General features: G+C 42.6%; 3 protein-coding genes across 7 annotated transcripts in view; 1 reads left to right on the plus strand and 2 right to left on the minus strand.

Moving 5' to 3' along the window:
* Positions 1-293: 293 nt before the first annotated feature.
* Positions 294-13,195, plus strand: KLHL10 (kelch like family member 10). Its single transcript, XM_006130946.4, has 5 exons — positions 294-481; positions 1,473-1,962; positions 5,022-5,639; positions 8,841-8,990; positions 12,736-13,195. Exons 1-5 carry the CDS (start codon positions 294-296, stop codon positions 13,108-13,110), a joined length of 1,821 nt encoding a protein of 606 aa, XP_006131008.3. The 3' UTR covers positions 13,111-13,195.
* Positions 13,196-13,528: 333 nt separating this feature from the next.
* Positions 13,529-23,828, minus strand: KLHL11 (kelch like family member 11). Its single transcript, XM_075911565.2, has 2 exons — positions 23,291-23,828; positions 13,529-18,865 (listed from the first exon to the last, which is right to left on the minus strand). The coding sequence occupies exons 1-2, from the start codon at positions 23,734-23,736 to the stop codon at positions 17,284-17,286; spliced, it is 2,028 nt and encodes a 675-aa protein (XP_075767680.2). The 5' UTR covers positions 23,737-23,828; the 3' UTR covers positions 13,529-17,283.
* Positions 23,829-26,800: 2,972 nt separating this feature from the next.
* The window catches only part of ACLY (ATP citrate lyase), a 64,046-nt gene continuing 63,088 nt past the window's right edge, over positions 26,801-27,758 (minus strand). For all 5 annotated transcript variants that reach the window (XM_075911562.2, XM_075911564.2, XM_075911560.2 and 2 more), the window contains one exon: positions 26,801-27,712. In XM_075911562.2, the coding sequence (XP_075767677.2) occupies positions 27,618-27,712 (95 nt within the window). In that variant the 3' untranslated portion in view covers positions 26,801-27,617. The remainder of the gene's footprint in view (positions 27,713-27,758) is intronic.

Raw genomic sequence — 27,758 nt, forward strand, 5'->3', positions numbered from 1 at the left:
AGAGCTAATGTAGCTGTGCTGCCTGGGCATCAGAGGTGGCCAAGGGTACCCCATTGCCGGGTTGTCTCCAAACAAGTCATCATTGCAGCTCCATCGACGTAGGGCAACCGTCCCAGCTGCTGCTCAGTGCAGGAAAGGTTCCAGAACCCAGCCCGTTCAGTGATCTCATTATCAGGTGTGTTCTGGAACTTCTGGGCTAAATACGCATTTCAAAGAAAATGTAGGAGGGGAAAGGAGAAAGCCTAGTAGCGCCTCGGAGAGGAGCTTCTTCTGCTGTCTCCAGACTGACGGACATGGATGACACCTCGGCTTCCGCAGGGTACTCCCACCCCCACATGGAGAGAAAAATGAGTGCAATGGCTTGCACAGTCTTCAACGAGCTTCGGCTGGAAGGGAAACTCTGCGACGTGGTCATCAAAGTCAATGGCTTAGAGTTCAACGCCCACAAGAACATCTTATGTAGCTGCAGCTCCTACTTTAGGTCAGCGCTTGAAACAAGCCCAACCAGGCTATGGGCACAATGGCTGCTCTTGTCTGGAGTAATTGTTTTAAGATGGATTTGGGGGGGGCTGATGGAAGCCTTAGAATTGGCCTCTAATGTTTAATCGCCTAGATACTAGCATAGGCCACAGACTAATATATAACCAGAGCCATGGAAACTGGTGTCTAGTATTTAGCCAGAGTGGAACAGCATGGGAGGGGACATTCTGAGACTCCCTACACTGCCCTGCCACGATGTCCAGCTTCCTCCCATGTAAGCCAGGGGAGATTTCAGTTTCCCTTTGCAACAAGGCAACCAGTCATTCTGCAGCTACTTATCCGCTAGGAACGATCCCCAAGGCCCCATTTCACATGGGCCAACAAGCAGATCAGATTTTGGTCGCTATCCCGTAGTCTGGTTTAAAACCCACGGTGAAAGGATCCAAAGCCCTGCTATTGCTCACCCTCTGAGTCAGCTCGCCACCTGGATTGGGAGCTGGCGAAGAAGGGGTCTAGACATAAAGCAGTAGATCCGTTGTTCAAGTAGGCCAGGACTACTCAACTTGCAGCCCTGCAGCCTGTATGTTTGCGGCCCCTGGTGTGGTTTGGGTTTACGCAGGGCTCAACACACGGCCCGCAGGTGGGATCCTTTGAACATGGCCTCCACTAGGAACATGCTCCACAACAACGAGGCGTCTCCCAGGCGGGGTGAGCACTGAAAGACGCAAGCGGATGGGCTGGCTGGAACAGACGGGTAGCAGGTGTTCGTGTTTCTAGCCCCCAAGGAGGAGGTGCCAGGAGCCCTGGGGATTGTGGGAAGTGCTTTGTATTCATGCCCATCAGAGGGAAAGAAGCTATTTGCATATACATGCAATAGCGCTTAAGTTGTGGCCCTTGACATGTGCTGTGAGTATCATTGTGGCTGCCTGAGCTTCCAAAGTTGAGTAGCCCTGATATAGGCAGTTTGGTTCAAGTGTTGCTTCATTTTCCAGGGCTTTGTTTACCAGTGGCTGGAACAACACAGAGAAGAGAGTGTATAATATTCCAGGTATTTCTCCTGACATGATGAAGCTCATTATTGAATATGCCTATACTAGGACAGTACCAGTCACGGCTGACAATGTGGAGCGGCTACTGGCTGCAGCAGACCAGTTCAACATAATGGGTATTGTCAGGGGGTGCTGCGAGTTCTTAAAATCTCAGCTGTGCTTGGAGAATTGCATTGGCATCTGCAAGTTCACGGAGTACTACCACTGCCCGGATCTGCGGCAGACGGCTTACATGTTCATCCTGCACAACTTCGAGGAAATGGTCAAGGTCTCTACAGAGTTTCTAGAGCTCTCGGTCAATGAGTTTAAAGACATCATTGAAAAGGACGAACTCAACGTGAAACAAGAAGATGCAGTGTTCGAGGCCATTCTCAAATGGATTTCCCACGACCCCCAGAACAGGAAACAGTACATTTCAGTCCTGCTGCCTAAGGTCAGTTTTCTGCTGGTTTTTAGTTACTCGTTCCTTGCTAAACAGTGGTGGGTACCACTGGCAACGATTAGGATTACAGCCCCTTAAACTGAAGTTAGTTAGTTAAGAAAGGTATAATAGACAGTGACTATGCAAAGATTTTCCACACTCAAGCCAGCCCCAATCCAGTAATCCGATCCCAGGGAGGGAGCCCAGGGAGTCCACAGAGTTTTGCACAAGTCTGAGGGCTGACCAAGACAGCGGCAAATCATTACCAAGGAGCCAGAGGCAATGGAGGGGGAAAGCTGGGCCGTGGTACCAAGAATGTTTCTTTAAACCAAGGAAATTAAATCCTCAAAAACTGACTTAATACAGCAGTAAGATTGGCCCGTGGTGCCAGTCCAAAATGCTGAGTGGTTAATTAAAAACCTCTAAGACCCAGAAAAAACAAAGATAAGATGGACAAACCCTGCCTTCCCATCTTAATTCTGCCCTCTCACCAGTGCCCAAACACTTCAGTAACACACACTAGCACTCTGTCTTCATGGATACATCACATGGGCACTGTGGGATAAAGTCCAACATTAGACTATGCTAAAGCAAAACTAGAGTATTAGTCAAGGGTTGCAAGCAGGAGATACTGACCCTACACAAACCACTCCAGAACTGCCAAATTTCAACACTCCTTCACCCTGGCCCCGAGGATTACTTCCCTTTACCACTGCCGAAGAATCTGAGACCACTGTTCTGCAGGACACCCCACCATGACAACCCGCATGGCAAAAGCATTCTTGTGCATGCCTGCTGAAAACTTGGCACTAAAATGAAGCATGCGTGATCCCTCAAGATACACATCCCTCGTCATATTACAGTCGCAGCTGTACTCCAATGAATCCACCACCGTTTAGCATGTCTACCCCCAACACAATGAACGCAGCAGAAGCTCATGTCTATCAATGCTGGAATTCACATCACATGAAAAACACCGGCATGCTCTTAGTTCTTCCACAGATCTAATTATAGATTAATAGATGGGAAGCTCAGAAGGGACTATCAGATCCTCTAATCTGACTTGCAATATTACACAGCATGGAAAATTCCATCTAGTTATTGCTGCATTGAGCCAAATACCTGTGTTTTTTGACTAAAGCATATCTTACTGAAGGGTAGGTACCTGGTCTTACTGAAGACTTCAGGAGATTAAAAAATCCACCCTTTCTGACCCATTACAAGTGGCTATTGAACACCCTATGGCGCTAGAGAGCTAAGGTTGCATTGTGGGAACGGTGTCAACCTTAAATTAGTATGTCCTGATTTTCAGGAATGTACGTTAGCCAAGCTCCACATTCTGGAAGGGTACAGGCATCACGGGGCTAACTTTGCATTAAGGAAGTTTGGGGGCATTTAATTAGACATGCAATGCAATAGCAAGTGACACCAGTTCAGTTTTAGGTTTCGAATATAGAAGCATTGTGTAATAGATAAGTTGTCCCTTTCTATCGCTCTTTATGTGCGTCTGCTGAATCCACACCTGCAGCAATACATTCAGTTCTGCCCCATTATAGCAGGGCAGAGATGATCAGAAGGAAGTGTATTAAACTATAAGTAGAATGATTAGAGACCCAGAGGGACTGATTATTGAAGAAAGGTTAGAAGAATTAAGTCTGTATAACTTGGCTAAGCAATGGCTGAGGAGCTATAATTACTTACAAACCTGGGGTGAATATGCCAAGGAGGGAATTTGGCTGTGGGGTACAGTACGGAGCATAAAGATGTCTTTGGCTAAAGAACAGTCTCCCAAAGGGAGGTAGAGAAAGCCCTGTGGCCTGCAAGATTTAAAACTACGTAATTAAGTTGTCATGGGATAAGAGGGAAGATCCTTTCATGGACTGAGAACTGGTTAAAAGACAGGTAATAAAGGGTAGGAATAAATGGTAAATTTTCAGAATGGAGAAGGGTAACTAGTGGTGTTCCCCAAGGGTCAGTCTTAGGACCAATCCTATTCAACTTATTCATAGATGATCTGGAGAAAGGGGTAAACAGTGAGGTGGCAAAGTTTGCAGACGATACTAAACTGCTCAAGGTAGTTAAGACCAAAGCAGACTGTGAAGAGCTTCAAAAAGATCTCACCAAACTAAGTGACTGGGCAACAAAATAGCAAATTAAATGTAATGTGGCTAAATGTAAAGTAATGCACTTTGGAAAAAATAACCCCAACTATACATATAATACAATGGGAGCTAATTTAGCTACAACTAATCAGGAAAGAGATCTTGGCGTCATCGTGGATAGTTCTCTGAAGATGTCCACGCAGTGTGCAGCGGCAGTCAAAAAAGCAAACAGGATGTTAGGAATCATTAAAAAAGGGATAGGGAATAAGACGGAGAATATCTTATTGCCCTTATATAATTTGATGGTACGCCCACATCTTGAATACTGTGTACAGATGTGGTTTCCTCATCTCAAAAAAGATATGCTGGCATTAGAAAAGGTTCAGAGAAGGGCAACTAAAATGAGTAGGGGTTTGGAATGGGTCCCATATGAGGAGAGATTAAAGAGACTGGGACTTTTCAGCTTGGAAAAGAGGCGACTAAGGGGGAATATGATAGAGGTCTATAAAATCATGAGTGGTGTGGAGAAAGTGAATAAGGAAAAGTTATTTATTTGTTCCCATAATATAAGAACTAGGGGCCACCAAATGAAACTAATGGGCAGCAGGTTTAAAACAAATAAAAGGAAGTTCTTCTTCACACAGCGCACAGTCAACCTGTGGAACTCCTTGCCTGAGTAGGTTGTGAAGGCTAGGACTATAACGGTTTAAAAGAGAACTAGCTAACCTCCATGAATTTAAGTCCATTAATGGGTAAGGAATGGTGTCCCTAGCTTCTGTTTGTCAGAGGGTGGAGATGGATGGCAGGAGAGAGATCGCTTGATCAGTACCGGTTCAGTTTACTTCCTCTGGGACACCTGGCATTGGCCACTCTTGGCAAAAAAGATACGGGGCTGGATGGACCTTTGGTCTGACCCAATATGGCCGTTCTTATGTTCATCTTGATCTCCACCTCCCTTTGCTTTTCTAGGTTCGACTAGCATTGATGCATGCCGAGTATTTTATGAACAATGTTAAAATGCACGATTATGTCAAGGACAGCGAGGAATGCAAGCCTGTCATCATAAATGCACTGAAAGCCATGTATGATCTCAACATGAATGGCCCCTCAAGTTCCGATTTCACCAACCCGCTCACAAGGCCTCGCCTGCCTTATGCAATCTTGTTTGCTATTGGTGGATGGAGCGGGGGCAGCCCAACCAATGCCATTGAAACATACGATGCCCGGGCAGACAGATGGGTGAATGTCACATGTCAGCAGGAAAGCCCCCGTGCTTACCATGGCGCTGCCTATTTAAAAGGCTATGTCTACATCATTGGCGGATTTGACAGTGTGGACTATTTTAATAGCGTCAAACGGTTTGACCCCCTTAAGAAAACGTGGCACCAGGTGGCTCCCATGCACTCACGCCGCTGCTATGTGAGCGTCACTGTTCTTAATAACTTCATCTACGCCATGGGAGGATTTGATGGCTACGTGCGTCTCAACACAGCAGAGCGGTACGAGCCGGAGACCAACCAGTGGACGCTGATTGCACCCATGCACGAACAGAGAAGCGACGCAAGTGCTACCACGCTGTACGGAAAGGTAAAAAGGATTTGAGATTACGGCATGCAGCTGCTGCCATACCATGCTCATGTGGAGAGAGCAGGACAGGGACCAAACGCAGGTCTTTAGCATGGCAATGCTAAACACCTGTAAAATCATAGGGATTTACTGTAACACAGAAAGAACCGACGCCAGCACATACAGGCAGGATTGAACGTCCCGCTAAAACCGCCAGATCAGACACAACATCTTAACACTAAACTGGTCTACACTTAAAACTTAGGTTGACCCTGTAACTTGGCTCAGGGGTGCAAAAAATTCACACTTGTGAGATACAACATTAAACCCGACCTAAGCTGCGGTACAGATGCTGCTAGATCAGTGGAAGAATTCCATCAACACAGCTGCCATCTCTTGAGGGGGTGGATTTAAGACAGTTATGGAAAAACTCTTCTGGTGCTGTAGCATGTGTCTATACCACAGGGCCACAGCAGCACAACTGCAATGCTGCCTGTGTGCTGCTGTAGTGTCTGCAGTGTAGACAAGTCCAAAGACACAGAACCTCTCCATCAACAGATAGTGCTGTGTCTCCAAAAAGTACAATAACCCCAACATGCATTATTGTTTGCGTTAGGCTAGGGGGTCTCATCTGAGGGCCTCATTGTGCTAAGCACCTAGGCTAGGTCTACACTATAGCCTCTTGCACAAAAACGTATGCAAATGAGGCGAAGCATAGAATATCACAGCACCCCATTTGCATAATTAACAAGGCTCCATTTTTGCACAACAGGCTTTTGTGCAAGAGCTGGTCTTCCTGAAAAAAATGCGAAGAACAGCTCTTGTGCAAGAGGGTTTTTTTTGTGCAAAAAGAAGCCGTGTTGACGGCTCCTATTTGCGCAAAGGCCTTTTGTGCAAAAACAGAGCCTCATTAATTATGCAAACGAGGCACAGCAATATTCCACGCTTTGCCTCATTTGCATTTTTTACGCAAAACGGGCACAGTATAGACATTGTCCTATAGTTTAGAGTCTAAATAGATAAAGCGAAGGGAGGAAAGGGAAACAAGAGTCTCGTAGTGGCATGCCCAGTCACGTTGCCAGTCAGTGGTAGAGCTGGAATGAGAGCCCAGGTCCTCAGTCCTAGTCCAGAGCAAAATTCTGCTTTTGAACTACAACTTTTAGTTTCAGGAACTTCATGGATATGGTAGGGAGACAGAACAGTACATTTTAATTTTTTTCCATTGCAAACTCAGGAAAAATAGAAATTTTGAGCATTAAAAGCAAACAGTGACGTTGAGGGTTCCTATTGCAGGTGCTCCCCCCCTCTGAATGTAGCATGTGGAATCAGTGTCCCTAGAACTGATGTGAGCACTTGCATGGACCCTGAGGTGTGGTTCAGATGCCCAAAGCTAGTAGATGGGAGAGACTCATAGGCTGCGTCTAGACGGGCATGATTTTCCGGAAATGCTTTTAACGGAAAAGTTTTCCGCTAAAAGCATTTTCGGAACAGAGCATCTAGATTGGCATGGATGCTTTTCCGCAAAAGCACTTTTTCTGGAAAAGCGTCCGTGCCAATCTAGACGTGCTTTTCCGCAAAAAAGCCCCGATCGCCGTTTTCGCGATTGGGGCTTTTTTGCGGAAAACAAATCTCAGCTGTCTACTTTTGCCCGAACGGGAGCAGCATAGTATTTCCGCAAGAACACCGACAATCTTACATGAGATCATCAGTGCTTTTGTGGAAATTCAAGCGGCCAGTGTAGACAGCTGGCAAGTTTTTCTGGAAAAACTGACCAGTCTAGACACAGCCATAGACTTTAAGGTCAGAAGGGACCATTATGATCATCTAGTGCAATCCACAACATGTGCAATTAGTCATATTGAGTTGAAACAAAATACAGGACTATGTAGCACTTTAAAGACTAACAAGATGGTTTATTAGATGATGAGCTTTCGTGGGCCAGACCCACTTCCTCAGATCAAATAGTGGAAGAAAATAGTCACAACCATATATACCAAAGGATACAATTAAAAAAAAAGAACACATATGAAAAGGACAAATCAAATTTCAGAACAGAAGAGGGATGCGGGGGGGGGAGGGAAGGTAAATGTCTGTGAGCTAATGGTATTAGAGGTGGTGAAAGGTAAATGTCTGTGAGCTAATGGTATTAGAGGTGATAACTGGGGAAGCTATCTTTGTAATGGGTAAGATAACTGGGGTCTTTGTTGAGACCCACATGTAGTGTCGAATTTTAGCATGAGTGACAGTTCAGAGGATTCCCTTTCAAGTGCAGATTTAAAAGGCTTCTGAAGCAGGATGCAGGTAATTAAGTCGTTGAGACAGTGTCCTTTCTGGTTGAAATGGCAAGAAACTTTTTTTTCTTTGTGATCCTGTCTAATATCTGATTTTATTTCCACTATTTGATCTGAGGAAGTGGGTCTGGCCCACGAAAGCTCATCATCTAATAAACTATCTTGTTAGTCTTTAAAGTGCTACATAGTCCTGTATTTTGTTTCAGCTACACCAGACTAACACGGCTACATTTCTATCACTATTCTACATATTGAGTTGGTTAATGCCTTGTTTTTCAGCTTAGATGTTTTCACAGTTAAAAAAAATAAAGTAGAAACAATGCATCACAGGCTCCTGGAGGCAGTTAGCAGGGAGCCAGTATATCGAGCAGGGAACACTAGGAATCAGGAATGCTAGGTTGTAATTTGGCTCTTCCATTGATTCACTGCCATATCACTGCTGCTTTTCCAGATTATGGCAGGCCAGGCCTGTGAAGTATATATGTGCAATACTTTGAGAATCTTGCTGAAAGGAGCTGTAGCAGTGGAAAGCGGAAGCGATCACTAGTCTAGAGGGAGTGTCAGTTTACACGAGACAATCTTACACTCCACTACTTATCCTTAGTTTAGACCCTTAGTAGTACAGACCTCTGGCTGTCCAAGAACAGGTAGTCAGATAGAAAGGTACTAACGTATGAATGTGGACAGGATAAGAATAAGGGATTGCCATTGTTCATTGGATAAAGTTCCCTCCAGCAAAGGATTCCTAGTACTTCTAGGAAATTCCTATCTCAAGCAACAGAAGTCCAAACTCAGCTGCCCAGGTGGTTGATCACTGCACTTGCATTAACCCAGGACCAGGAAAAGACTCTATGCCTAAACAGGATATAATCATTTCACATTAAATCCTGCATGCCCCCCACATAGAAATACTGTAATCTCTTTAAAACAGGTCTATATATGTGGTGGGTTCAATGGAAATGAATGCCTGTTCACAGCTGAAGCATATGATGCTAAGACAAACCAGTGGACGCTAATTGCACCCATGAGAAGTAGAAGAAGCGGAATAGGAGTAATAGCTTATGGAGAACACGTCTATGCGGTAAGGTGACACCGGTCAGCTTTCATTGTAGTGGATATATGTGTGGCATTCACTCGAGTTAAAAGTGCTGGAGCAGTGCTCATATATTTCACTCCCTCTCTGTCTACAAGTCAGATTTCAGGAAGCAAGACAGAGCAAAAATGAATTAACCGCTTATTGGGAGTGTGGGAGCACGGGGGGAGGGGGGGAGAGAAGCAGAATAAAATGCATTTTTCCTCCATTTAAAAAAGCTTTGAAATAATGTTAGCAGTTATAGTTTTGAACTAAAGTTTGGCAGAGAATTAGCCCTGACAGAGAAATGTCTTGAGTAGGACCTTGCAAGACACTTAGCAGGTGCTACATCTTGAGAAATACGGTTGTTGGATGCTCCCTTCTCAGTCTATTTCTAACCAGTTGTCACGAGCAATAGGCGGATGTCCCTACACAGCCCATAGGAAAGCTCTCTCAACCACAATCCTAGAATCATAAAACACTAGAACTGGAAGGGACCTCAAGAGCTCATCAAGTCCAGTCCCCTGTCCTCACAGCAGGACCCAATACAGTCTAGACCACGGGCTCCCAAACTGGGAGGCATGCCCCCCTGGGGGTGTGTGAAGAAATTCCAGGGGGGGCGTGAGGGGACCCAGCCTCCCCCCTCCCCATCCAGATTCGCTGCTCCAGTCAGTTTTTTTTTTTTTTTTTTTTGCTGCTCAACAAGTTTTGCTGCTATTTTTGGGGTGGGGGAGGAGGGCGTGAGGGTTTTTTCAAAAATCAAAAAGGGGGTATGATGCCAAAAAGTTTGGGAACCACTGGTCTAGACCATCCCAGATAGATGTCTATCTAACCTGCTCTTAAATATCTCCAGTGATGGAGATTCCAAAACCTCCCTAGGCAACTTATTCCCGTGTTTAACCACCCTGACAGCTAGGAAGATTTTCCTAATGTTCAACCTAAACCTCCTTTGCTGCAGTTTAAGCCCATTGCTTCTTGTCCTATGCTCAGAGTCCAAGGAAAACATTTTTTCTCCCTTCTCCTTGTAACACCCTTTTAGATACTTGAAAACTGCTATCGTGTCCCCCCTCAGTCTTCTTTCCAAACTAGTCCAGTTCTTTCAGTCTTCCTTCATAGGTCATCTTCTCTAGACCTTTGATCATTCTTATTACTCTTCTCTGGACTATCTCCAGTTTCTCCACATCTTTCTTGAAATGTGGTGCCCAGAATTGGACACAATACTTCAGTTGAGGCCCAATCTGTGTAGAGTGGAGAAATGACTTCTCGTGTCTTGCTCACAACACTCCTGTTAATGCATCCCAGAATCATGTTTGTTTTCGGAATAGCATCACACTGTTGGCTCATATTTAGCTTGTGGTTCACTATGACCCCTAGATCCTTTCTGCAGTACTCCCTCCTAGACAGTCGCTTCCAATGTGTGAAACTGAATGTCCCTTCCTACGTGGAGTACTTTTTGTCCTTATTAAACTTCATCCTATTTACCTCAGACCATTTCTCCATTTTGTCCAGATTATTTTGAATCAGGATCCTATCCTCCAAAGCAGTTGCAACCCTTCCCAGCTTGGTATCATCTGCAACCGTAATAAGCGTACTCTCTATGCCGATATCTAAATAATTGATGAAGATATTGAACAGAACCGGTCCCAAAACAGACCCCTACGGAACCCCATTTGTTATGTCCTTCCAGCAGGATTGTAAGCCATTAACAACTACTCTTTGAGAACAGTTATCCAGCCAGTTATGCACCCACCTTATAATAGCCTCATCTAAGCCGCATGTATTTGCCTAGTTTATTGATAAGATCATGTGAGACCATATCAACTGCTTTACTAAAGTCAAGGTCCCTTTTCTCCCTTATCCACCAGACTCATTATCAAAGAAAGCTATCAGAATGGTTTGACATGATTTGTTCTTTACAAATCCATGCTAGCTGTTACCTATCACCTTTTCTTCTTCCAGGAGTTTGCAGATGAATTCCTTAATTACCTGCTCCATTATTTTTCCTGGCACAGAAGTTAAACTGGATGGTCTGTAGTTTCCTGGATTGTTCTTATTTCTCTTTTTATAGATGGGCACTATATTTGCCCCTTTCCAGTCTTTTGGAATCTCTCCTGTCTTCCATGATTTTTCAAAGATGATAGCTAAAGGCTCAGATACCTCTGTCAACTCCTTGAGTATTCTAGGATGCATTTCATTAGGCCCTGGTGACTTGCTGACATCTAACATTTCTAAGTGGTTTTTAAACTTGATCTTTTCTTGAAATGTGGTGCCCAGAACTGGACTATTTTATCTTCTAAAACTACCCCATTCCCACTAGTATTCACTATGTTAGGTATTCCTACATCATCAGACTTCTTGGTGAAGACCAAAACAAAGAAGTCATTAAGCATCTCTAATGATTAATGCAGCTGCTAGAGTGGAAATTGAGCAAGGCACTGAACATACAGTAGAACCTCAGAGTTACAAACTGACCAGTCTACCAAACACCATATTTGCAACCAGAAGTATGCAATCAGGCAGCAGAGGAGGGGGAAAAAAAGCAAACAGTACTGTGTTAAAATTTAAAAGAGGAAAAGTGGCATTTTTCTTCTATATAGTAAAGTTTCAGAGTTGTAGTAAGTCAAAGTTCAGCTGTAAACTTTTTGGAAGAGCAACTGTATTTTTATTCAGAATTAAGAACCTTCAGTCCTGAGGTGTTTGTAGCTCTGAGGTTCAACTGCATTTCTGACCCGACCTCTTGAATGAGTGAATGAAGTGTGCACTCATCAGCTATTCAGCTTTTCATGGAATAAGGACTTCTGATACTCCTTTGACATTTTGTTCCAGATAAAGCTTTTTTTTGAAGTAGAAAATTCCACCCAAAGAGCCAAATTCAAGTTTCAAGATTAAGCATTAAGTTATAGTCATCTTTTTGTGTACGTGCAGTAAGAATAATCTCCTCAAATACCAAAGTTCTCTCAACTTTAGATGCAGGAGCAGAATGTTATAATACTCTGGATCAAAGTGTATGAAGATTTCTTATACAACGAAGAAAACATTTTTATAACATAGCCCAAATGAACAGCCTAGGTTCACAGATAACTACTATATTCAACTGTTTCATTCCCAAAATTTCACCTAAAATATGCTGCAAATGTAAGTCATGTTATAGCTCAGCTTCTGAACCTCCAGTTACATCAAAGGATAACTTAATGTCAACTGAAGAGAAAGGCTGGTACTAAAAGTTATTGAATACCCAAGAGAATTTATATGAAGTCAGAAATTACAGAATATTTTAAACAGGTTGGCGTGAATTGTGACAAGAGGCTATACATATCCAAGGTTGTAGAAAACTAAATTGTGTTAGAGAAATACTCTGATGTATCTGGAATACTGAAATGGGCAAAAGAGGCAGAGTTCAAATTGCATTTGGAACCTTGTTATTTCTCCACTTACAATGCTTAACCTCACCACCTTACAATTCTCTTCACTTCATGTAGTTAAGTGAAATCTGGATTATTTCTACTTAACCCATATACATCCTGTGCCTTTCCCTCATTTTTGACTGCCAAGTGTCACCATAACTAGAAAGAACAAAGTAGTAGCATGCAGAAAGCAAATATGTATTTTCAGAAATGCTGAATACTCACGCTTCTAGTCAATGGAGCTGAATATGAACAGAATTTATGAGAGTCCTAAACCCATATAACAATTCAGCTACCTAATGTAGGCCCTTCCTAAACTAGTAAACTCCGTATTTCTTTGATGTCTACAGGTAGGAGGCTTTGATGGCGCCAACCGTCTTCGGAGTGCAGAAGCCTACAATCCAGTTGCGAACACCTGGCGGACGATCCCCACCATGTTTAATCCCCGTAGTAATTTTGGCATTGAAGTGGTGGATGACCTTCTGTTTGTGGTGGGTGGCTTTAATGGTTTCACTACCACATTCAATGTTGAATGCTATGATGAAAAGACTGATGAATGGTATGATGCTCATGACATGAGCATATACCGTAGTGCTTTGAGCTGCTGTGTGGTGCCAGGACTAGCCAATGTTGGAGAGTATGCTGCCAGACGAGACAACTTTATAGGATTATCACAGCGAGATGAAGTCAAATACTCCTCTTCGACAAGTACCCTACCTGTATGAATAGCTCCACTTAGCTAATAAAGTCTTCTAAGCAAGAACTGTATGTATTCACTTTTTAAAATAAAAGCAATTGGATACAAACTCACAGGAATAGTCAGTATTGGAAATTGTTTCATTCAATGGAGCCAGACATCTATCATTTACAAACGTGTTATACAGGGCATCCCCGCTATAAGTTGCCCCGGTATTCATCCATTCCACACGAAAGTGGTTGACGTTTGTAGGAACTGATGCATTATAAGGCCTCTCATTCCCCACTCCTAAGTCGGGTAAAAAAAAAAAAAAAAAAACCAATTTGCACAAATGGAAGTCAGCTGCGGGAAGAAAAGTTTTTTGGAACATATCTTGGACTTATAGCGAGGATGGCCTGTAGTGCTAAATACCATAACGTAGCAAAAAAACATATGGAACACTAGAATAGAGAAATAAAAAGTTTATTTAATTCAATTTCATTACAACAAAGCAGTGTAATGTCAAGAACTTAAATATTACAATATTATTAGTTTCAAACAGCCTTGAACAAACTCTACTTTACCGTACAGAAAGAAATTCAATTCTTCCAGGTATAGAGGGTACTGCTTCTCCAACCACCTGCAGAAGCCTGCACTAAAACTGACAGAAAAGAACAGCTGCCTCATAGGTCATGGGATCTAGAATGATGTGGATCCATGAGGAAAATCTACGATTATAATGGTCTTCAAACACCTAGTTACGTCTTTATTTAACATGTGTTATTTATTGGACTATAGTCTCAAGAGCGCTTGTATTAGGAGGCTTCCACTTATATTGGTTATATTAAAAACAATTATAGTCTAGTATAATTTGAGAAGTGGCTGAAGATAAAGCTAAGTCTTACAAATACATTTCTACTTACTGGGTCCTTTATAAACAAGTCAAATACTACAGTATACTATTTTAACTTAGGGTTAAAGGCTCTTAAACTTTGTTAATCTGCACAAAGCAGTCTGTCTCTAGAAAACAATACAGTCTCTTTAATATACACTGACACAATAGTCCTGTTATTTTACTGTTTACTGTAATGCAAAAATAATTTGGGGCTAACATCAATAAGCTGAGGCAGAGAAGTTTGTTTCAGAATCCTTAGTGCATTTAAAAAGATGGCATATATTCTATTCGCTTGGAGTGGTGTCTTTCTAACCTTGTGCAAGAGAAGCATTAAAAATACATACAAAACAGTTACTTACCAACAGACCGCTCAGGCTTTATAAAATACTATGTACACATATGGCACCTGGAAATTATTACAGTGCCAGCAGCCTAGCTGGTGGCATCCTTAACTTATTTCACTAACCTTTTGAACAGAAAGATAGGACATAGGACATGCATTTAATGGGATGTGTTTAGAATAGCCAAAAAGGTATGATTGTCTTTCAGAGGGCAGAATAGTTGGAATATTAAGACAAAGATAGGAGTCTGTTTAGTTATACTTACTTCTTATGGGAGTAAGATTCTTGTTAGTTTATCTATCCTGCTATAACTACAGCTAAGAGCGCTCAGAGTTTTGCAAAGGAGTGTTTTACATGTACCACCACGCTATGCTAATCAAGGGCCACAAGAAACTTGTTAAATGGCGGATAGATTAATGGACCGAGGTAGATCCACAGTCACCACACATTTAAGTTTTCTACAACTTATAACAACTACTTAGTGTACAGTGGGCAATCAGACTTTGTTTAAAAACAACAGTGTGTGCAGATGCCATTGATCCACAAACATTCAAGGTAAAAAAGGCTATTTAAAAATGAAGAGTTCCCTTGGAATGGCCATAAAACTGAAACTGACTATGCTGCATGGTACCCATCACTCATCATGCAATTGAACACACCAACAGTGAGATAAAGTGCACCACACAGTAAACCGTGGCTGGCATTCACAAGTTAGATCACTCTGGCATGACATTATTTTTACATCTTTAAGAATATTAAGACCTGGTAAGATGAACAAAAGCTAAAAGTTATTTTCTGAGTAGTTATATTTTGTTATAACCAAACAAGATCATGAGAGGTTTGCTTGGGAACCCACTAGTCTAGGTTGATCGTCAGTGATATTTTGCTTAGATTGCAATTGAAATATATACTAATGATACATTACAACCAAATGCTCTATCAGTGTGGTTGATAAATTATATTCATCTGCACTTTGCCAAATGAGTTAATTAAGTCTTTCAGGGCCAGCAACTTCTGGATGTCAGCCTTGAACTTGAATAATTTAACTGATTTCTCCTTTTAAACAGGTTAGGCCCACCTCTCAAATTTTAACTTGCACACTGGTTCTTGCAGTGTAATTCGATAGCCAAGTAAAATCCAACATCATGGTAATAGCAGGTGATTAGCTTGTATCTGAGTTGTTACTTTGTCATGGTAATTTTTACAAGGCTGGATTAGTCTGAATACTATAGCAAGGCAAGTTAATGATACAGATAATATCAAGTGAATTTCAAGAGGAAATGCAAGTCAGAAAAACCTGTACATATCATGCAGTTGAAAGACTTACCTACTATTTTCAGACATGATCTAGACTACCTGCTGAACTGGAAAATGAGAAGTGTCAGGTCAGAAAGTTAAACTACTTTTGAAGAGCTTTCCAAAATTAGCTGCCCCCGTTTAAGACACTAACAATACCGTAACATGAACAAGAGAAAGTAAACTGCTTTTCCATTTGACTGTATAGTCATTCAGGATACCCTCATTAGTATTCCTTTCTTTTCCCTAAGATCCTGAGTTACAGCTCCAGTAGAAATAATCAAAACAGTTAAATAAAGGGAAAGCTAGGGAAGAAGAGGAGGTAGGAAGGACAACAGAATTTACAAGAAATAAGTGAGAAAGTTTTTGGAGCTCTTTAGCAATGAGAAGAAGAGGAGAGAGCTAGTTGGATTGTTACTTCCAGGAAACGTTACTTCAATGGGACAACATGTTGGATATTTCCCTTGGAGTATTAAGTAATCTAGAACAAACATGGCCTTATTTATAAAACAATTTCAGATGTAAAAAAATGAAATTGCTTAATTTTATCCAATCAGCTTTAAATGCTGCAAACAGAATAAATTCAAACATTCGAAGATTGTGAAGGCTTAAGATTACTAAAAGCTTCTCATTGTCAGAAGCACAAAGTGCTAATCTAGTAAGGAACAGTGTGGCATTGTTACTTTAAATTTAGAGAGAAAATATATTAAAGGCAAAAAAGTACTGATTGTCAGTCAGGCTGGATACAGGTTCACTTTTCAAACTCTCACTGGAATTAAATGTGTGTCATTTGGAAAAACCCTTCAAGTCAATCTTTAATATCACACTATGAACTAATTTTGCTTTTAGTAATCCCTAATTGTCTCAGATATTTTAGAAGTGGACAGTTTGGGTTTTTTTTAGTTTAACATTTTTACTGTTTTCAGTCACTGAATGAGGTTGATTGTTTGCCTAAGTTTCTAATCAAACTGACAAAGAAGAGCCCCAGAAACATGAAATGTTCAAATAGTAAAATCCTCCCAGGTGCTGTCTCAAGTCCCATTTTAGTATGTCTCTGATGTTTTACCAGTCATTTGCTATAAGTAAATGCTGGCATTTCTACAATATTCAGAAACAAAATATTTCATACAGAACCATCTTGAAGTAATTTTATGAAAAAAGATTGTGCTTTTATTTTTATACACAGGTATTCCTCTAACTATTTTATGTGCCTTCAATTTTGGAGAAGCAAGTGCACAGATTCCAAATGTATGCAACTTTCAGCTACTCAGGAGAAGAGAAGCTACAGGAATATCAACATGTAAGTGCAAATAAAATTGGTGCTTTAAGAATATATCTAAATATAATGGTTAAAATGCATTAAGTTGGATTTGTTTTTTTAAAATCCATACAAATCCTTGAAAGTAAGGGCCTGACAAGAGAATTAACAGATTCTGCACTATATTTTCTTAAAGTGTCAGGCATTTCATCACACAGGAACCCAGGCTACTGTATGCTCTTCTCAATGATACACGAGAGGGATTTTAGATGTTAACTATTTCCCACCCTCAAAATTTAAGTAACAATATTACTTTTATGCATCAAATCAGCCACCCAAATCTTAATACATGATGGCAATGTACTAAGACTTACAAAATAGATAACACTGTATTCTTAAACCAGGTTAATTATAGGAATGGTCTTCCATGAATTAGCACTCAATCTGTGAGCGGGGCATTCCTCGCGTGTTTAAAGAATGTCGATGTTGTTCCTGCATCTGCCGTATTCTATCCTTTTGCCACATCAAGTTTGGTGGCATAGGGTATCTTTGTGTACCATGTAAGCATCTGAATGGTATTCTCACATGGCAGGCTGTTGCTCTACAGCGAGGTTGCGGCATGGGAGGCAGAAGCATCCATCGTTTTCTCTCAGCACAGTAACGATAGGCCTCTTTTCTGTATTGCTTATCTATATCATCACTGTTCTTCCACCCACCAATGATGAAAACATCATCTTTATAATAGCAAATGGCTGCCCCTTCAATAATAAGAACTTCTGGAGGCAAACTTTCCAGAATCTCGTCTGGCATTCTGCCAGAGATCTGTCTCTTAGCCTCTTCATTATCTATGGGGTAACTCTTGGGGCAGCATGATGCTGTCTGGTAAAAGTTTGTGTTGGCAACGGACATCTGAAAAGAGCAGTAGTTATCAATGAGTGGCAGCGACTCAATGTCTTGCCAGTGCCTTGTCTCTGTGTCATATCTGGTAATTAATGCCTTTAAGCCATCTTCACTATCATTGTCCACTGGGGTTCGAGCAGCAATGTAAACAAATCTATCTTCTACGGTGACTGCTTTGACATCACGAAGGATCTTTGGGGCTGACTCCAGGTTGTGCCATTTGTCTTGCTCAGGATTGTAAATGGCTACATCTTTAAAGCCAGGACTGAAGTTGCCATGTCCACCAATACTGTACAAGTTTCCCTTGACTTCAGTAAGGCCAAAAGAATGTTTTTTGCTTACTAGATTACAGACTTGCTCCCACACATTTCTGTTTGGATTGTACCTTTCTACAGTCTTGGCAAAGCCAGGCTCCATGGAGCCAGCCACATAAACATATGATTCTGTAACAGCAACAGCATGTCCATCAAGGTAATTATGTATGTGTGGTAAGTTTACCCACCTGTCTTCATCAATGAAATACCCCACACACTCACTTAAATAATCTCCTCCCTCTGATACACCACCAATCACCATGATGACATCCATATTTTGCCCAAAGCGAGGCAGCAATGCTACAGGGTAAGCAGAATGTTGCAAATTACCAGACTGCAAGTTCTCAGCCCTCAGGGCATGACTTTCCACAGCATCAGACACTAATTTAAGACAGGCTTCGTTACTGGATACTAGCCTTTCAGATTTGACATGCCGGGTAAGATAAGTGGGTTTCATCTGAGACAACCTGAGCAGTTTAAAGAGTTCTGCAAAATACCTCTCTCTTTCACCAGCATTTCTCTGAACCCACTTTAAAATGGTCTCAAAAAGAACTTCTTCAGAGTCCACTGTGATTTCCAAGTCTGAAAGCCAGTCTCTGATGAGGTGAAAGGGCAATGTGTAGAATTCTTCATCTTGGATAACTTTGCAGAAGTTCCTTCTTATCATGTCTGCAGCTTTCAGGGCAAGCTGGTTCAAGGAATACATATGAGCTAAGCTATGAATAGCCACACAGTTGGAGAGATTCAGTTTTTTCTTCAAAAATTCTCCACAGAATTCCTTTAACCGAGTCAATAAAAACCTAAAGAATATACAAAGATGAGTTAAGACATTAACTGAAGGGAGCGAGTTTAAGTCCTGTCATATCTCTTTAGCAATAAAGAGTTTATACAGCCCAACAGCTAAGTTTCTGGTGTAATTTATGAAATCAACATTATATAATTGTTCTTTTAACAGCTCCCTTTAACCAATTTATAGCCTACAAGCACACACAAGGCCTGCAAGCCAAATTGGGATACTTACTCTGATCACTAGATATATATTAATTGCTGGTGGAATGGGGACACCTACTAGATCAGTGCATTGAATTCAGATGTCTCCAACCAGTCTACTGTAGCCTCTAATAAATTACCCTTCAGGGAGCTGAAGAGAGCCATGCGCAGATACAAAAAGTTTGTAGACACATGTGTATCTGCAAACATGAGCCATGTATATCTGCATACATACCTGCTGATAGAAATCTGATATCAGCACATTTGCAGGGTTCTAGATGCAAAAATGAGCCGCGGATATCCGCATGATACCAGCAAATATAAAGCGAACATCTGCACACTTGGAAGGCTCTAGGGATGAATTTGGGATGCCAAATCTCCATGGTGCAGCTCAGGGATGCTTTTTGGAGGCTAGGAATGCTGTACATGACTTGTGCCCACCCCCAGAAGTACAGCTTGGATCCATTTCTCTTCAGAGAATTCAGGAACTGTAAAACTTATACTAGAAGAGATGAGCTAACTACAAGGATTCAGAGAAGAGACATGATGCTGTTCCTGTAGGAAGAATGTAAGACTCAGAAAGCATGCCACTGTTCTACCTCACACCTCCCTAACAGCTCCATCATCACCCCACCACTAGGTCTAACTTCACCACTTTATCAATAGCCACAGGCCCCAAAGTTCCCTGTCCCACCACCCCCAACAACCACTTTCCAACTTAAGAACAGCCATACTGGGTCAGACCAAAGGTCCACCTCGCCCAGTATCCTGTCTTCCGACAGTGGCCAATGCCAGATGCCCCAGAGGGAATGAACAGAACAGGGAATCATCAAGCAATCCCTCTCCTATTACCCATTCCCAGCTTCTGACAGAGGCTAGGGACACCATTCCTACCCATCCTGGCTAATAGCTATTGATGGACCTATCCTCCATGAATTAACAGAGCTCAAGAAAGAACTAGATAAAAGTCCTGGTCTTGACAACGTCCTCCTGCAAGGAGTTTCACAGGCTGGCCATGAGCTGTGTGAAGAAAAACTTCCTTTTGTTGTTTTAAACTAGCTAGTTATGTTATGGGAATAATTAAATAATTTTTCCTTAGTCACTATTTCCACACCAGTCATGATTGTACTGGTAATCTATCATATTCCCTTCCCCCTAGTATCCACTTTTCTAAGCTGAAAAGTCCAAGTCTTTTTAATCTCTCTTCATATGGGACCTGTTCCAAACCTCTAATCATTTTGTTGCTCTTTTCTAAACCTTTTCCAATGCCCATATATCTTTTTTGAGATGAAACGACCACATCTGTACGCAGTATTCAAGATGTGGGCATACTATGCTTTTATATAGAGGCAATACGATGTTCTCGGTCTTATTTGCTATCCCTTTTTTAATGATTCCTAACATTATTTGCTCTTTTGACTACTGTTGCACATTGAGTGGTTGTTTTCTGAGAACTATACAGAATGACTCCAAGATCTCTCTCTTGAGTAGTTATAGCTAAATTGGTCCCCATCATATTGTATGTATATTGGGATTATTTTTTCCAGTTTGCATTATTTTACATTTACCAACATTAAATTTAATTTGTCATTTTGTTGCCCAGTCACTTAGTTTTGTGAGATCTTTCTGAAGCTCTTCACAGTCTGCTTTGGTCTTCACTATCTTGAGCAGTTTGGTATCGTCTGCAAATTTTGCCAACTCATTGTTCACCCCTTTCCTGAGATAATTTATAAATAAACTGAATAGGACTGATCCCAGTACATACCTTCGGGGGACACCACTAGTTACCTCTCTCTAGTCTGAAAACTGACCATTTAATTCCTACCCTTTGTTTCCTGTCTTTTAACCAGTTATCAATCCATGAAAGGAGCTTCCCTGTTATCCCAAAGGCTCTGAAGTAAAGTTAGTCATCATGGGGAGGGACCTTGTCAAAGGCTTTCTAGAAATCTAAGGACACTATATCTACTGGACCCCCCCCCCTCAAAGAACTCTAGTAGATTAATAAGACATGATTTCCCCTTTTCAGAAACCATGATGACTTTCCCTCAACAAATGATGTTCACCTATGTGTCTGATAATTTTATTCTTTACTATAGTTTCAACTAACTTCTTCAGTACTGACGCTAGACTTACTAGTCTGTAATTGTCAGGATCACAAAAGCTGATTTAAAGAATAGGTTACAAACTACAATGAATAGTTCTGCAGTTTTACATGAGTTCTTTCAGAACTCTTGCATGAATGCCACCTGGCCCCAGAGACTTGTTACTGTTAAGTTTATCAATTTGTTCCAAAACCTCCTCTAATGACACCTCAATCTGGGACAATTCCTCAGATTTGTCACCTAAAAAGAATGGTTCAGGTTTGGGAATCTCCCTAACATCCTCAGCCGTGAAGACCGAAGCAAAGAATTCATTTAGTTTCTCCTCAATTACCTGATTGTCTTTGAGTGCTCCTTTGGCATCTTGACAGTCAACTGGTTGTTTACCAGGCTTCCTGCTTCTGATGTACTTAAACATTTTGCTATTAACCAAAAACTCAAACCGTATCTGTTCTTCTTTTTGGCATTTCTTATTATATTTTTACACTTAATTTGACAGTTTACATTCCTATTTTCCTCACTAGGATTTAATTTCCACTTTTTGAACAATGACTTTTTCTCTCTCACTGCTTCTACTTAGTTGTTAAGTGGTTTTCTTACTGTGTTTTTAAATTTGAGGTGTATATTTAAGTCGGGCCTCTATTATGGTGTCTGTGAAAAGCTTCTATGCAGTTGAAGGACTTTATTTTTGTCACTGTAACTTTTAATTTCTATTTAACTAGCCTCATTTTTGTGTAGTTCCCCTTTCTGAAATTAAATGCCATAGTGTCGGGCTGCTGAGGTGTTTTTCCCACCACAGGGTGGTTAAATTTTATTACATTATGGTCACTATTTTCGAGCATTCCAGGTATATTTACCCTTTGGACCAGATCCCGTGTGCCACTTAGGACTACATCAAAAATTGCCTCTCCCCTTCTGGGTTCCAGAACCAGATGCTTCAAGAAGCAGTCATTTAAGGTATCAAGAAATTTTCTCTCTGCCTTCCTTCCTGAGGTGAAGTGTACCCAATAAATATGGGGATAGTTAAAATCCCCCACTATATTGAGTGTTTTATTGTGATAGCCTCTCTAATCTCCCTTACCATTTCACTAGCACTAGCCTGGTGATCCGTAATACAGTAGACTTCCAATAATCCGGAACCTATGGGACTTAGTCCAGCATATCTGATAATCCAACACCACCTATCAGGAGGTACTATAAACTGGTTTACACACACACACACACACACACACACACACACACACACACACTTATATATATATACACACACACACTATACATTATATACTGTATATAAAGTGTTCTTAGTATATAAAGTGTTCTTAACCTTTTTATTGTACATACTGTATACAGTATACTATAACGTTTTATTAGTTTTTTTAAGCCTTTTTATCCTTTTTGCTCAGTTCAGCTGCTGCCGCTGTTACCTTGTGACTCATTTTTTGCCGAAGCTCACTCACTAGGCTCTTGCCATTTCGATGCTGGACTATCAGGAGTGCCGGACTACTGGATGCCGGATTATTGGAATTTTACTGTATATCCCTTCTACGATATTATATTATTAGAGCATGGAATTACTACCCATAGAGATTCTATGGAACATTTTGGTTCATTTCTGATTTTTACTTCGGTTGATTCTACATTTTCTTTCACATATAGTGCCACTCTCCCACATCTCTGCACTTCACCTACTAGCTATCTCCATCACCTCCTCCCTTCACCTGTGTGTCTGCTTCACCAGCTTTTACCTTTCTCCTCTGTGCCGCCTTGCCCCCCTCACCTATCTAGCCACCCCTAACTCCAACGACCACTCTAGCAACAAACCAAGCAGACAGCTGCCTAGGGTGGCAGATTTACTCCGGCCACCCGACATTTGAATGGTGCCCAGTGCACTAGATCAAAACGCCTCTCAGGAAGTTTCCCTTTCCCCTGAAAAGCAGGGAGGCCAAATCTAATATGGGTCTATGGGGGAGAAGGGGATCTGGCAGTTTTGCGGGGAGGAAAAGGGAAAATCGCCTCAGGCAGCCTCTAGCCAGGCTCTTTCCTTCCTTCACCCGTGAAGCACCTCAACCCTCGCCCTGTCAGCCACAGGGCCCCTCTGCCCCCAAAAGCCGGCCTCCCTGCACTCCCCCTCACCTGTCGGCCATCTCCAGCACCTCGTGCACATTGCCCGGGCTGACACGGATGCTGCCCGTGTATATGAAGGCGATCACCGCTTCCACCGTGTCAGGCTCGGGTCCCCCCTCGGAGCTCCACTTCCGCAACTCCACCCGGCCGGAGCGCGACTCGGCGAAGCCGCCCGACAGCAGCGGGGTGAAGTAGTCGGTGGCGGCGGCCAGCACGGAGCGGTGGGCGCGGAACTCGCGCAGGGGCCCGGCGCCGCTGCCGAAGGCCAGGGTGATGTCGCAGAAGAGGTCGAGGCGGCGCTGCTCGTTCTGCCGCCAGGCCAGCTCGCTGCAGTGCGCCAGGCAGGTGAACTCCTCCGCCTCCTCCGCCCCGGCCCCACCGCCCGCCTCCCCCGCGCGCTCCCCCGCCGGCCCGGGCTGCGGCTGAGGAGAGGCCGCTGCCGCTGCCGCCGCCATCTTGCCCAGCCGCCGGCTCCCAACGGCTCGCGGGGATGCTGCCGGAAGGAGGCGGGAAGACGGCACGCAACCGCCGCCGCGCGCGGAGAAATCGCGTCACTGGCACGCGCAGCTCGCCCCAACGGCGCCTGCGCGCGCCGCCGCGTGTTAAAGCCAAGGCGGGAGGCGCCACGCAGGAAAGGGGCGGGGCTTCTCCTCAGGGAGCGTAAAGCGCGGCGAGTTCGAAGGCCGGTAGGCAGCGCGTCCTCGTGACTCAGTTTCCCTCTAAGCGCTGTTTATTCCCTCCCCCCAACCATTTAGGTAGTTTGGCTTCACTGGCACGAGGAAGGGGCAGGTATCTCAGGGAGGTCAAGGCAAAGAGGCAGCCTTGGCTCCCTAGTCACCTCCCTCAGCCCCACCCCGCAGGCTGACTTAAGCCCCCCCCCCCCCGTTGGCAGCAGGGTTATGGGCCTTCTCCTAACTGGACCTAGGAGCACTGGAGGGAAAACTGCCCCCAGGCCCTGCTCTGCTGCTGGAGTGACAGAAGCAGGTAGGACAGATGCTCAGTGCCCTGGGGCTGCCAGGCACAGCAAGGCCCAGAGGGCAGGTGCTAAGGAGAGCAGCCTCGTCACACCACAGCCATCACTTCTCTCAAGCTACATCTAGACTGCAAGCCTCTTTCGAAAGAGGCTTTTTTGGTGGGACGCGACAGCCAACACCCAGGCGGCCCTGATGAAAGGCAGGATAAGGGATGCCCTGAAGGTAAGGTGGGTTCCAGCGTGGCCTAGGGGACAGGGCCTGCACCTGGGGAGGGCAGGGGAGGGTGATGGGTTCAAAAAAGCCTTTTAAAAAAGAGCATCTAGACTACAACCAGTACTTTTAAAAAAGCAAGCCACTTTTTCAAAAGAGAGCACACAGGCAGTCTGGATGCTCTCTTTCGAAAAAGCAGAGTTGGCATTACATAGCGCCTTTTTTCCCCCCCCGAAAGAGCACTTTCAAAAAAAGGAGTTCGTCGTAAAACAAGGTTTTCCGTGGTCAAAAAAACTGCCGTGTTCTTTTGATTTAGTTTAGAAAGAACATGGCAGCAGTCTAGACACGGGAAGTTGTTTTTTTTTTTTTTTTTTGAAAAAGGGCCACTTTTTTCAAAAAAACCCTGTTGTCTAGACACACCCTTCCTGCAGGAACCACTCCTACTCGAAAGGTATGTCCAAGCATACATGTGGTCCGAGAAGGCTGTGTTCCCCTGCACATCTACTCACGTTATATGCACCATCATGTGTCAGCAATGCTTCTCTGCCATGTACAAGCCAGGCTGTTCCTGCTCACAAGAGTAAACGGATGCAAGTCAGACATCAAGAACAGTAGCGTTTCAAAACCAGTAGGAAAGCAGTTTGTTCATGAGTGCCCAGGGAGGTCAGACTTGAAAGTTGTCATTCTTGAGCAAAAAAATCCCTGCAAAAACAGACGGCGGTGTGAAGCCGCAGAGCTGGAGTTCATATGCAAATGTGATGCTATCAGACTGGGTCTGAATAGAGACTGGGAGGGGCTAGGTCAGTAATAAAAAAAAAAAGTCGATTTTTCCCTTTTTGGTATTCTCACCTTATCAACCGTTGGAAACAGGCCACATCCACACTGATTAAACTGGCCTCATTAACAGTGGGCTCCACATAGTAATATAACTCTCCCATCTTTTCACCCGTGAATAATATATATATCCATATCCATGCCCAACTGAAGATTCCACTTAATGCATCTGACAAAGTGGGCTCCAGCCCACAAATTGTTAGTCTTTAAAGGAGCCACAAGACTCCTCCTTGTTTATGCCAACACACACTAACATGGCTACCCCTGTGAATTTGTCTTACATTACATATCCCATTGCTGTGGAAATCCAAAATGTGTAGACAGCACTTGCTGTAACTGTTACAGTAACCATCTACCAAAGCATAAACCTACATTTACCCATAATTTTACACAGTTTGGTTCCACCAAGCCAGAGGGAAAAGTTTTGAACCACATTCTCCTAATTCCTTGGGAGGATTTAGCAGCATAGGAGCTTTACTAGGATGGCACAAGGCATTCACTAATTTTCCTGCACTGTACTTTATTTACAGTGCAGTTGAGTTTACTTTTGTCTCCATGATTTAAAATTAACTACAGCTCATCTTGCTCTAAATGACTTTGGACATTGTGATCATTAATGCAGAATGATAGCACCCCAACTTAAATGCTATGCTACTGAGCATTTATACATATTAAGTCCCTTAACTACACAAAAATTGCAGAAAGGTACGTTGACCTCTTTCCCCTCACATCTTAAACCCATGGGCTACGTCTACATTGGCAAGATTTTGCACAAAAGCAATTGCTTTTGCGCAAAAATCTTGCCACCTGTCTACACTGGCTGTGAGTACTTGCGCAAGAACACTGACGTTCTAATCTATAAAATCATTGCTTCTTGCGCAAATACGCTCCTGCTCAAGGATAAGCCCTCTTTTGCAACTGTTCTAGCACAAGAGGCCAGTGTAGACAGGCAACATCAATTTCTTGCGCAAGAAACCCCGATGTTTAAAATGGCCATCGGCGCTTTCTTGTGCAAGAGAGCGCCTACACTGGCACGGATGTTTGTGCAAAAGATGTGCTTTTGCGCAAAGGCACATGCCAGTGTAGACGCTCTCTTACTCAAATACTCTAATGCAAAAACTCTTGTGTTAAAGAGTATTTGTGCAAAATCTTGCCAATATAGATGTAGCCATGCTGTAAGATCTTGTCCATTTCTGCCAAGTTTATCCAGGTATTTATATTTCCCTCATTGCCACTATCTTAACTCCTACGCATGACAAAACACGATTTTTAGCAACACATTAAGGCCCAAACTTAAGTGACTAGTGATTTGGGGTGCCCAGAAGGAGACATTGTGGGCCTCATCTTCAGAAGGAAAACGCAAAAGGAACAATAGAAATTATAGATCTGAAGAACACAGATTACCATGTGTTCTAAAGTCATCTATTTCCCTTCATAAATGAAGATTCAGTACAAACAAATCTCAAGATACCAACACTAAAAAACAAAAACAAAATCCAGCTAAAATTATTACTATATTGTTTATTTAAGTTAGATTACAATAAAACAGAGACCAATAGGATGCTGAAATTATTATAGCAACTATAATTAAAGACCCACTGAATATGCATGTTGCATATGTAGATAATGTAGTGCATCAGCATTTCCTGTAAGCAATATGGTGGTAAATTATGAGTTGGCTGCATAAATATAGAACATGGAATACAGGTAGTTTCACAGTTTTACCAAGAGTATATGTTACAACTTTTACATTTTAAATTACTACACCAGAGTTTGAATGACATTGGATATATCTGCAGTGGTCCCACTACATAGGATATTATTCAACTGTGGAGGTAAACACAGAGCCAACAAACTGAAAACTACAAAAGAACCCCAACTCATAGCTGATGGGGAACAATATACTTCAGGTTTTGGTTCCTCCTTTTGTCAAGAATGTTGCAACTTATTTTCAGGCTAACACGTCTAGTTCTTCAAGTCAAAAGCAGCTGTACCCATGAGCAAACAACAATACCCCTCCCCAAACAATCTTAAAATCTTGTCAAAAACAAAGAAAAATAAAATGAGTAGAAAAATTAAAAGAGGCAGGGGAAAAGAGACAAAGTTCAGCTGCTTCCAAGCATGAAATACAGCAGGTAGCATATGGAACATCACACCTTTTGGTTTTATTTGTATCAGTTTTTATGCTTATAGAATAGCTGCTTTGCACAGTAGTTCTTGATTTCTATACACACATGGCCTTTACATTTAAGTCCCACGTGTAACAGTCTTCCATGCAGGCAACTTGCTTCTCTGTTTTGAAGCAGTGCTACTGGCTATCACATAGTCATATGCTCTGGTAGAACATAGGAGATGTCATCCCATGGGTGACGATACAGACCTTGTTTCAGCCTCTTCTGATCCAGATAGTGTCCTAAAACGAAAGTGATCTTTACATGGAGCAATCAGTTTCCATTCCT

Source organism: Pelodiscus sinensis, chromosome 29, assembly GCF_052426305.1.
Source record: "Pelodiscus sinensis isolate ZL-2025 chromosome 29, ASM5242630v1, whole genome shotgun sequence".
Lineage (NCBI taxonomy): Eukaryota > Metazoa > Chordata > Testudines > Trionychidae > Pelodiscus > Pelodiscus sinensis.

Coding starts and splice junctions, on each gene's coding strand:
- KLHL10 (XM_006130946.4), top strand. CDS start 294: ATGGATGACACCTCGGCTTCCGCAGGGTACTCCCACCCCCACATGGAG. Junction 1,963..5,021: donor TTTCAGTCCTGCTGCCTAAG/GTCAGTTTTCTG, acceptor TTGCTTTTCTAG/GTTCGACTAGCATTGATGCA. Junction 5,640..8,840: donor CTACCACGCTGTACGGAAAG/GTAAAAAGGATT, acceptor TCTTTAAAACAG/GTCTATATATGTGGTGGGTT.
- KLHL11 (XM_075911565.2), bottom strand. CDS start 23,736: ATGGCGGCGGCAGCGGCAGCGGCCTCTCCTCAGCCGCAGCCCGGGCCG. Junction 18,866..23,290: donor GTGCTGGAGATGGCCGACAG/GTGAGGGGGAGT, acceptor TATATTCTTTAG/GTTTTTATTGACTCGGTTAA.